The following is a 12,199-nucleotide window of genomic DNA, read 5'->3' as shown; positions in this document are numbered from 1 at the left end:
TATATATAAATGTAATGTGCATAATTCCCATGGAGTAAACAACAAAACCACTGGACCAAATTACACCAAATTTGGCCACAAAAGACATAGTCATCCAATCCATCTGCATGCAGCAGTGTGTCAGCAAAAATGGCTAGGCGTGTCAGTGCTGACACGTGTGTCATAGGTTGGCCATCACTGACCTAAACCAATACAGCAAATATCTGTGTATATGAAAATAACATTTTCTTAATCCACAGGCCTATTCAATGATCTTACTTTTATAAATGAGAAAATGCATACTGGAAGAACTTGATGCAACACAGGTCACTTTACCTTAAGAGCAAATGAGTAGGCTTTTTCTCCCACATTAATGGACTTGGGATCATCATCATCTAGGCTTTCCCAAATTCTGACATCTCCATCACTACCACAAGTTACAATGTAGCTATTTTAAAAAATCAACAACAAACAAAAATATATGGAATTATTCCAGAATTGTTGACTTACATACAAAGCTTCCATTAAAATAAACATTAACAAAGCATTAAATTATCCAAATGTAATAAAAATGATGACATCAGTTTAAGATCTGTAGATTGCAGAGGTCAAAAACAAGACAGAGAGAAATGGGAAACATCTGCTGACATGTTGTTTCCAAGTCACAGACAGAACTTTTAAATGCATTTGAAAAACAAAAGGTAGCACTGTATGTATTAGAGATGTATTAGAGCACAATTTATAAGATCTACTTGCATGAGTATGACTATGGGTTCACTTACCTCCCAGTGTCATCAAAGCAGACCTCTGTATGGCCTTCTGTGTGACCATATCGCATTGGTTTTTGTGAGGATGGCATTTTCTGTATCTAAGAAACAATGTTAATAAAACAAATGTTAATTAACACCAGATTATTATTGCATTTTTTTAAAAAATCACCTTTCTTATTTACTTTAGATTTACTCAAGTCTAACGTGTCACTAAATGTAATGCACACCACAATTTTCAAAACTCTGAAACCAAACAGGTATTTTCTGACGAATGGAATGCACAGCAGCAAAAGGTGCACGCTTTGCAATATACCCAGTTGCTGCCTGGTTAGAATTCCTTCCTTAAAAACAAAAGTGTTAGAGCACCAAAGCTTCGAGTAATGGAAAAGAAAACGTTGGGGTATCTATTAGGAAATTGTATAATTATTACAAATTTTACTGGGAGATTTTACGTGTACTGTTGTTTTATACATATATCATGTATTTATACTTGTGTATTGTTGTTCATACGCGGCACTTGCAGTGTTTCTGTGAACCATCCCAAATCCCTTCGAGGAGATGGTGGCGAGCTACAAATAAAGATTTATTTATTCATGCTGAAGAACAAATACACTTTAACAGCCATGATTCAATGCTAAGGAGTCATGGGGGATGTAGTTTTACAAGTTCTTGGGCCTTCTTTGCCAAAGAATGCTGGTGCTTCACCAAACTACAAATTCCAGGATTTCATAGCATTGAGCCCTAGCCAGTAAATTATAGGTGGCATCCCTCAACTAGAAGCTTCAAGTGTATCTCCTGATGCAGTTTCCCCTATTGCTTTGACTCTAGGATGACTCTAAGCACTAAGATTACCATATTATGCAAAATCCAAAACACACCCCAATTTCTGCAAGGTGATTTAGTTAAAAATAAAAGGTGAGTGTTAAAATTGAAGTAAATACAGTATATACTACATCCTTCACAAGAAGAGAAACAATTCACCTCTAGAGAAGTCATGCTATCTCTCTATTCTGCCTTGGTCAGACCACACCTGGAATCACACTATGTCCAATTCTGGGCACCGCAATTGAAGGGAGATGTTGACAAGCTGGAATGTGTCCAGAGGAAGGCGACTAAAAGGATCAAGGGTCTGAAGAACAAGCCCTATGAGAAGCTTAAAGAGCTGGGCATGTTTAGCCTGCAGAAGAGAAGGCTGTCAGGAGACATGATGGCCATGTATACATATGCGAGGGGAAGTCATAAGGGAAGAGGGAGCAAGCTTGTTTTCTGCTGTCCTGGAGACTAGGACGCAATGGAACAATAACTTCAAACTACAGGAAATGAGATTCCACCTGAACATTAGAAATAGCTTCCTCACTGTGAGGGCTGTTCGGCAGTGGAATCTCTGCCTTGAAGTGTGGTGGAGGCTCCTTCTTTGGAGGCTTTTAAGCAGAGGATGGATGGCCATCTGTCAGGGGTGCTCTGAATGTGATTTTCCTGCTTCTTGGCAGAATAGGGTTGGACTGGATGGCCAGCGAGGTCTCTTCCAACTCTAAGATTCTATTATTATATAACTAAACTACAATATATACAATATATTATTAGTATATTATACTATTACAGTAGTCTCACTTATCCAAGCTAAATGGGCCGGCAGAAGCTTGGATAATCCAGTATCTTGGATAATAAGGAGGGATTAAGGAAAAGCCTATTAAACATTAAATTAGGTTATGATTTTACAAATTAAGCACCAAAACATCATGTTATACAACAAATTTGACAGAAAAAGTAGTTCAATACGCAGTAATGTTATGTTGTAATTACTGTATTTACAAATTTAGCACCAAAATATCACAATATATGTTAATTATCACAATATATGTTATCACAATATATGTTAATCTATGTTAATTTTATCAATATTTTTATGTATGTATTTTTATCCTTTACAATTTTATCTTGTAAATCGCCTAGAGCATCGTGGATGGAGGGCGATTAATAAGTAATTAAATGATGATGATGATGATGAATATATTGAAAACACTGACTACAAAAATGGCTTGGATAATCCAGAAACTTGGATAAGCAAGGCTTGGATAAGTGAGACTCTACTGTAGTATTACAGTAGAGTCTCACTTATCCAACGTAAACAGGCCGGCAGAACGTTGAATAAGCGAATATGTTGGATAATAAGGAGAGATTAAGGAAAAGCCTATTAAACATCAGATTAGGTTATGATTTTACAAATTAAGCACCAAAACATCATGTTATACAACAAATTTGACAGAAAAAGTAGTTCAATACACAGTAATGCTATGTAGTAATTACTGTATTTACGAATTTAGCACCAAAATATCACGATGTATTGAAAACATTGACTACAAAAATGGCTTGGATAATCCAGAAAATTGGATAAGCGAGTGTTGGATAAGTGAGACTCTACTGTATATATTGTTTAACATTATTAAACTACAATATATAAATTATTAGTATATGATGCTATTACTATTATATATTATATTGTATTATATTTATTATACTACAATATATACAATTTCTCCTCTATCTGATTTAATCTAACTGGAGTTAATTATTATTTAATATTATCCATATTATTTAATAACAATTTTATTGAATTCTTATAGACATGTTTTTAAAGGCGCATTATTCCACATTCTTTTCAATTCTTGAATATTCCGTCTTGTATTTTAAAAATCAATCAAAAATCATTATTTTAATAGTTCATTTCCCCCCTTCCCCCCCCCCCCCCAAATCTGCACCTGAGGAAAATAAAGAGGGTCCCTTTCCCAATGAAATGAAGCGAGGAGACGCACACATAGAGATACATTCATTCCCCCCTTCCATTCCACTTTAATCAAGTCCCCTCACCAGCCCACGAAGGCAAGGCCTCTCTCGCTTCTCCTTCCCCTTCTCCCGGCTTCTTCGAGGTTTCCCGCGCTCTGGGCCCGAGGCGGAGCCCCGCGCTGGCGTCAGAGGCGGGGCCGGGCTTGGCGCCCAGGAGGCGGGCCGGGAAACTACGAGAGGAGGCGGAGCCAAGAGGGCGGGGAAACAACTAGGCCTCAACTCGCCTGGGAGCCCACCCACACAGCGACATGACCCAGAATAGCAAAGCAGATTATTCTGGTTTATATGGCTGTGTGGAAGGACCCTGGGTTATCTGAAGCCCCTTCCACACAGCTGAATAAAAACCCCACATTATCTGCTTTGGACTATATGACAGTATGGACTCAATTCAATATGGGTTTTATACAGTTGTGTGGAAAGGGATATTAAGGCAGAAAACCCCACAATATCTGCTTTGAACTGGGGCCCCTTTCACACAGCTGAATAAAACCCCACATTTTCTGCTTTGAATTGGAATATATGGCAGTGTGGACACAGATAACCCAGTTCAAAGCAGATGTTGTGGGATTTTCTGCCTTGATAATCTGGAATATAGGGCTATGTGGAAGGGCCCTGGGTTATATGGGTCCACATTGCCATATATATTCCAGTTCAAAGCAGATAATGTGGGATTTTATTCAGCTGTGTGGAAAAGGCCTCAGATCATGTGCTTTGAACTGGATTATATACATCTGCACTGCCATATAATGCAGTTCAAAGCTGATAAACTGGATTTTTTGTGGCAGTGTAGATGGGGCCTATGTAGCACGATTTTTGTTCCTGGGTTATGAATGATTCTATCATAAAAACATGGGAAAAGGTTTATCAAACTGCAGAAGTTTTGTTTTGGTTTGTAGGACGGACATCATCCTGCGCCACATTTTGCTCTAGTTTTTCAATGACTATCTCACCGAGTCTCAACCAATTCGACATAGTTTGTGCCACGGTTTCCGGCGTATGGTAACTACTTTCAAAGTAAGGACTGCACAATTAAACAGGAAATAATGCTTTCGAATGAGGAACAGAATTTATTTTATTTTCAAATTTTATTAACTTAACGTTATTTTCCACGCATCAATACGCTGCACAATTCCCTCAGCAGGACTCCAAATTTCCCTTTTTAAATTTGGCCTCAAAAAGCATTTCAAGGACTCGCAATTTTAATGTTTTAAGGTTGCAAATTTCTAGTCTGTGAGTGTAATAAATAAATTCATTCCTTCATGGCCCTTTCTTTTGCTATAAAGTCCACATTTGCCCTGCTCCATTGTTCGTTCCTATGCTATTTTCTTCAACCAGTCCCACAAAAAGACCCAAAATTATATTTTACTCGTAAATATTCCTCACATTTTCCCACACCATCACCTCAGATTTTCCCATTTACTGTTTGCCTCACAAATATTCCTCACAGTTTGACCATTCTTTGGCCATATTACTTTCCCCATTATTCTTATGCTGCTTTCTTCAACCTTTTTTCCAGACACAGAAAACCCCCAAATTATTTATTTACTCATATATAACATACATGATTCCTCCTCCAGCACGGCCTCAGATTTTCCCATTTAATTCCACCACATAATTTAGCTGACTTCCCTTTCTCTACTATTCCTATGCGATGTTTAAAAACCATTCAATTCCACACCAAAAAAACCCCTAAAATAATTTTACACACAAATACAGTAGAATCTCACTTATCCAAGCTAAACAGGCCGGCAGAAGCTTGGATAAGCGAATATCTTGGATTATAAGGACTGATCAAGGAAAAGCCTATTAAACATCAAATTAGGTTATGATTTTACAAATTAAGCACCAAAACATCATGTTTCACAACAAATTTGACAGAAAAAGTAGTTCAATACTCAGCAATGTTATGTTGTAATTACTGTATTTACAAATTTAGCACCAAAATATCATATATTGAAAACATTGACTACAAAAATGGCTTGTATAATCCAGAAGCTTGGATAAGCGAGGCTTGGATAAGTGAGACTCTACTGTATATTCTTCACAAATCCCTCACCCGACACAGATTTCCTATGTAATTTTGCATCACAGCTTTCCTTTGCTTATACCTTTCCCATCTCTTTGCCCTTATGTGTACCCTGGTCCCATTTTTTGGACCCTAAACCCCTTATTGTGGCATCTGATTCACCTTTATATTCTTTTTGAACCCCACTTTTGTGGCTCCTAGGCCCCCTTAGTGACCCCAATTCCCACTTTTTTATGGCCTTTAATCCCGTTTTGGTGACAAATAACCTCCTTTTTGGTGACTTTTGACATCGTTTTCTGGTTTCTAACTCCTTTCTCTATGGCTCTGATCTCCTTTTGTGGTCCCTGATCCCCCTTTTTGTGGCTCCTGACCCCCTTTTTGGGAGACCCGTTCCTCTTTTATGGCCTTATCTCCTTTATATGTAGCCTGGTCCCCTTTTTTTATCTCTAATTTCCCTTTTTGTTGCCCCTAATCTCAATTACAGCATGTGATCCCCCCCTTGGTGGTTCCTAGTCCACTTTAGTGACCCCAATTCCATTTGATGGCCTTTGATCCGATTTTGGTGACTAATAATCTCATTTTTTGTTACCTTGATGTCTTTTTCTGGTTTCTAACCCCTTTATGACTCTGATCTCCTTTTTGTTAATGTGGGATTTGTGTATTGATAGTGTTTAAATGCAATTTGTGCCATGCTTGTATTGCAACTAATTGCATCATCCAGAATGTACCATAGTGTGGAAAGAGTTAATTGCCAAGAAGCTATGATGACCTTGATGTGCGGCTGGAACTAGGGAGTATCCAGACACAAATTTTTGTGCATAACAATTGCATCAATTCAGTTCTGTTCAGTTGAGTTCTGTCTGCCTAGAATTTGAGTCAAGTTCTATTGGAGAACAGAGCAGTCCTGTGTTCGTCTGTTGTCTGCAAGTCTGTTTGTGTTGATTACTGCTGTATACAGTAAAACTTTGTAAATAGTTTTACCAACGTCTCTGAGTGTCTCTTCGTTCTGTGTTCCACTGCTTCCATCCAACTACTGCTACGCTGCAAATACTCTGACACTTTTGTGGTCCCTGAACCCCCTTTTGTGGCTCCTGACCTCCTTTTTGAGGAACCTGATCCCCTTTTATGGCCTTACCTCCTTTATGTGTAGCACAAGATCTCAACAAGGACCTGAAATTACCACCATTGTGCAAAAGTTCTTCACAGGTAATAGGTCCTGAATCTTTGCTCCCTCTTGTCGGCCACAAAGGACAATCGTTTCCACAACTGGCAAGTATCTTTCTGTTTTCTTCTGCATTCTTTTCTCATCAAAGCATTTTCCATTGCAAATTAGCAAGAAGTTTTCATCCAAGCAGAAGTTGTTCTGATGGTACTGGTTTTTTGGTGTCTGTCGAAAACTTCTATTGCATTTTCCCATCGCACCAAGGGTTTAGCAACGAATGCACCAAGCTTCTGATGACCACCTTTACGCCCAAACTTCTCATCCAAATATCACACCGTACTTAGAGAGCATACCTTGTACATGAAATGAGTAGACTAACCAGGGAAATCTGCTGCACGATTTGGGTTGAAGCCTTAGATACCTCTTCTTATCTACAGTAAAGACATATCCTGCAATGGAGTCTGGGGATTTTGCACTAACTGAGCTTTCACTTGGTCATCCAAAACACTCTTGTTCATATAAAGTCCAAGGTCTAACAATGGCACAGCTTCTTGTCTTTGCTCCTGTTCCATGGTTTCTTTGGCAGGGTTTGGATTAGATCAGTGATTCCCCAACCTGTGCCCATGGACCACCAGTGGTCCCCAAGAAATAAAATATGGTCTGTGGCCTCACTGTTGCTACACCATTGCAACAAGAGCAACTGGTCTCACAAAACCCTCTTATAGTGCCAAGGCAATAGGGATGTCCAGAGGGTAGAGGCTGACTGTCCATAAAAGGCACAACAACAAGCCTCCTGACTGCTGCTTCTCCTCCTCCTGAGCTTAGCCGTTCCATGTGGTGCCTAGAAGCCTTTGTGCATTCGTTTTTAGGCTTGTTCCTGGGGTTATTTGTGGTAGTGATTCTGAAAATTGCATTGGATAGACCACATCAGCTCTAGAGCATTAAATATGGTTTTCTGTGGGTGAGCAGATGGCGACTACTGGATGGCATATGTTCTGTATCAGAAAGTAGAGCTGATGTGGTCTACCCAATGTAATTTTCTGAATCTAGACCCACATAACCAAACTGAATCTAAAGTTTACCAAAAACTGATTTATAAGCCTCTTGGTAAGGAGCCCCGGTGGCAAAGTGTGTTAAAGCACTGAGATGCTGAATTTGCAGACCGAAAGGTCCCAGGTTCAAATCCTGGTAGTGGAGTGAGCGCCCGCTGTTGCTCCAGCTTCTGCCAACCTAGCAGTTCGAAAACATGCCAATGTGAGTAGATCAATAGGTACCGCTCCGGCGGGAAGGTAACAGCGCTCCATGCAGTCATGCCGGCCACATGACCTTGGAGGTGTCTACGGACAACGCCAGCTCTTTGGCTTAGAAATGGAGATAAGCACCAACCCCCAGTGTCAGACATGACTGGACTTAACGTCAGGGGAAACCTTTACCTTTAAGCTTTTTGGTACAAATGTTGGCGAGTGGTCCCTGGTCAAAGTGGGCCCTGGTCAAAGTGGTCGCTGATCAAACAAAGGCAGAGAACCACTGGATTAGATGAACCAGTGGGAAACACCTCCGTTTCCTCAGTTTTCAGTTTTAGTTGATGTTTTAATTAATCTTAATTAGATGTGGGCGAAACGTCAGAAAAGAATACTTCTGGAACATGGCCATACATACAACAACCCTGTGATCCCGGCCATAAAAGCCTTCGACAACATACTTCTGGAACATGGCCATACAGATCGGAAAATACAATGTGATGCGGCTGCTAAAAAAGCCAATGGGATTCTGGCCTGCATCAATAGGGGAATAGCGTCTAGATCCAGGGAAGTTATGCTCCCCCTCTATTCTGCCTTGGTCAGACCACACCTGGAATACTGTGTCCAATTCTGGGCCTGCAATTGAAGGGAGATGTTGACAAGCTGGAAAGCGTCCAGAGGAGGGCAACTAAAATGATCAAAGGTCTGGAGAACAAGCCCTATGAGGAGCGGCTTAAAGAACTGGGCATGTTTAGCCTGCAAAAGAGAAGGCTAAGAGGAGACATGATAGCCATGTACAAATATGTGAGGGGAAGTCATAGGGAGGAGGGAGCAAGCTTGTTTTCTGCTGCCCTGGAGACTAGGACGCGGAACAATGGCTTCAAACTACAGGAAAGGAGATTCCACCTGAACATCAGGAAGAAATTCCTCACTGTGAGGGCTGTTCAGCAGTGGAACTCTCTCCCCCGGGCTGTGGTGGAGGCTCCTTCTTTGGGAGCTTTTAAACAGAGGCTGGATGGCCATCTTTCGAGTGTGCTTTGAATGCAATTTCCTGCTTCTTGGCAGGGGTTGAACTGGATGGCCCAAGACTCTTCCAACTCTACTATTCTATGATTCTAAAACAGGGTTCCTCAAACTTTTTAAGTGGAGAGCCGATTCACAGTCCCTCAGACTGTTGGGGGGCCGGACTATGAAACAGTCCAAAATTAGGATTGTTGTTGTTGTGTACCTTCAAGTCATTTCAGACTAAAGTTTAGGACAGGGACCAGGTTAATGACCTTGGAGGGCTGCATCCGGCCATGGGCCTTAGCTTGGGAACCCCTGATCTAGATGATCTCAAGACCATAGGTAAGCAAAGAAACCTCCAAAGACCATCTAGATGGTTTCATAAGACCATAGATAAGCAAGGAGACCTCCAAAGACCACCTAGATGATCTCATAAGACCATCAGTAAGGAAAGAGACCTCAAATACCATCTAGATGGTTTCATTAGACCATAGGTAAGGAAAGGGACCCTCAAAGGCCATCTAGACGATCTCATAAAACCGTAGGTAAGTAAAGGGACCCTCAAAGGCCATCTAGACAGTCTCATATGACCATAGGTAAGGAAAGTGACCTCCAAAAGCCATCTAGATGGTCTCATAAGGCCGTAGCTAAGCAAAGAGATGAAAGACCAAGTAGACTTAGGTCAACCCTAAGTCTAAAGCAGGGGTCCTCAAACTTTTAAAGCAGAGGGCCGGCCCACAATCCTTCAGACTGTTGAGGGGCCAAATGATCATTTGAAGAAAAAAAAAATGAACAAATCCTATGCACACTGCATATGTCTTATTTGTAGTGCAAAAACAACAACAACAACAACAACGAAAGAAAAATACAACATTTAAAAATAAAAACAATTTTAACCAACTCAAACCAATCAGGATTTCAATGGGAAGTGTGGACCTGCTTCTGGCCAACAATATAGTCAAGTTAATTAGGATTATTGTTGTTGTGTGCCTTCAAGTCATTTCAGATTCTGGGCAAGCCTAAGTCAAAATTTATTTATTTATTTATTTATTATTTACTACATTTATATCCTGTCCTTCTCACCCCGAAGGGGACTCAGAGTGGCTTACAATTTATATCTATATACAATATATTATATTATTAGCATAGAACAATATTAGCATTATATATTATTATATTGAATTATCCCACTATATTGTAATATTATTAGCAATATTACATGCAATATATAATATATAATTAATATTATTATATGGTATTATTATTAGTATTACATTGTAATATTTCTATCAATATTATATGTATATACAATATTATATTATTAAAACTGATATAAAAATATTATAAAACTGAGGGCAGGGGCCAGGTAAATGACCTTGGAGGGCCGCATCTGGCCCCCGGGCCTTAGTTTGGGGACCCCTGGTCTAAAGTTTAGGACAGGGGCCAGTTAAATGACCTTGGAGGGCCTTAGTTTGGGGACCCCTGGTCTAAAGTTTAGGACAGGGGCCAGTTAAATGACCTTGGAGGGCCTTAGTTTGGGGACCCCTGGTCTAAAGTTTAGGACAGGGGCCAGTTAAATGACCTTGGAGGGCCTTAGTTTGGGGACCCCTGGTCTAAAGTTTAGGACAGGGGCCAGTTAAATGACCTTGGAGGGCCTTAGTTTGGGGACCCCTGGTCTAAAGTTTAGGACAGGGGCCAGTTAAATGACCTTGGAGGGCCTTAGTTTGGGGACCCCTGGTCTAAAGTTTAGGACAGGGGCCAGTTAAATGACCTTGGAGGGCCTTAGTTTGGGGACCCCTGGTCTAAAGTTTAGGACAGGGGCCAGTTAAATGACCTTGGAGGGCCTTAGTTTGGGGACCCCTGGTCTAAAGTTTAGGACAGGGGCCAGTTAAATGACCTTGGAGGGCCTTAGTTTGGGGACCCCTGGTCTAAAGTTTAGGACAGGGGCCAGTTAAATGACCTTGGAGGGCCTTAGTTTGGGGACCCCTGGTCTAAAGTTTAGGACAGGGGCCAGTTAAATGACCTTGGAGGGCCTTAGTTTGGGGACCCCTGGTCTAAAGTTTAGGACAGGGGCCAGTTAAATGACCTTGGAGGGCCTTAGTTTGGGGACCCCTGGTCTAAAGTTTAGGACAGGGGCCAGTTAAATGACCTTGGAGGGCCTTAGTTTGGGGACCCCTGGTCTAAAGTTTAGGACAGGGGCCAGTTAAATGACCTTGGAGGGCCTTAGTTTGGGGACCCCTGGTCTAAAGTTTAGGACAGGGGCCAGTTAAATGACCTTGGAGGGCCTTAGTTTGGGGACCCCTGGTCTAAAGTTTAGGACAGGGGCCAGTTAAATGACCTTGGAGGGCCTTAGTTTGGGGACCCCTGGTCTAAAGTTTAGGACAGGGGCCAGTTAAATGACCTTGGAGGGCCTTAGTTTGGGGACCCCTGGTCTAAAGTTTAGGACAGGGGCCAGTTAAATGACCTTGGAGGGCCTTAGTTTGGGGACCCCTGGTCTAAAGTTTAGGACAGGGGCCAGTTAAATGACCTTGGAGGGCCTTAGTTTGGGGACCCCTGGTCTAAAGTTTAGGACAGGGGCCAGTTAAATGACCTTGGAGGGCCTTAGTTTGGGGACCCCTGGTCTAAAGTTTAGGACAGGGGCCAGTTAAATGACCTTGGAGGGCCTTAGTTTGGGGACCCCTGGTCTAAAGTTTAGGACAGGGGCCAGTTAAATGACCTTGGAGGGCCTTAGTTTGGGGACCCCTGGTCTAAAGTTTAGGACAGGGGCCAGTTAAATGACCTTGGAGGGCCTTAGTTTGGGGACCTCTGTTCTAAAACATACAACAACCCTATGATCTCGGCCATGAAAGCCTTCAACAAGATACTTGTGGAACATGGCCATAGAGCCCTGAAAACATACAACAACCTAATGATAACGTGAATAAGCAAAATTTGTTTGAGATAGTGCTTGCAGTTCTGGAGGGAGCCTAATTTTGCCTTCTCATAGACTTGGCAGGGGGGGTTGGTTAAGCAGTTAAAATTCATGAATAAAGCATTGTTTTTTTTGTTGTTGACCTGAAACATTTCGGGGGTGGTTTGAACCCCTAAACCGCCCCTTTGGCTATGGCCCTGTTTCCCCTTCTTTTCCTATCTCTCCCTCCCCCCTTCTTCTCTGATTGTGATGCCTTCCTTT

General features: G+C 41.4%; 1 protein-coding gene across 4 annotated transcripts in view; it reads right to left on the bottom strand.

Annotated features, from left to right (window-relative positions):
• The window catches only part of wdhd1 (WD repeat and HMG-box DNA binding protein 1), a 42,901-nt gene that overhangs the window by 28,512 nt on the left and 2,190 nt on the right, over window positions 1–12,199 (bottom strand). For 3 of the 4 annotated variants that reach the window (XM_008118339.3, XM_008118340.3, XM_008118341.3), the window contains exons 1-3: window positions 3,618–3,765; window positions 762–847; window positions 316–427 (exon numbers count right to left, since the gene is read on the bottom strand). In XM_008118339.3, the coding sequence (XP_008116546.2) occupies window positions 316–427; window positions 762–838 (189 nt within the window). In that variant the 5' untranslated portion in view covers window positions 839–847; window positions 3,618–3,765. Of the gene's footprint in view, window positions 1–315; window positions 428–761; window positions 848–3,617; window positions 3,766–12,199 lie in introns of those variants that run through there. The other variant, XM_062968664.1, reaches the window with a different exon arrangement.

The sequence above is a fragment of the Anolis carolinensis genome, chromosome 1 (assembly GCF_035594765.1).
Source record: "Anolis carolinensis isolate JA03-04 chromosome 1, rAnoCar3.1.pri, whole genome shotgun sequence".
NCBI lineage: Eukaryota > Metazoa > Chordata > Lepidosauria > Squamata > Dactyloidae > Anolis > Anolis carolinensis.
This window is presented reverse-complemented; position numbering and strand designations above follow the sequence as displayed.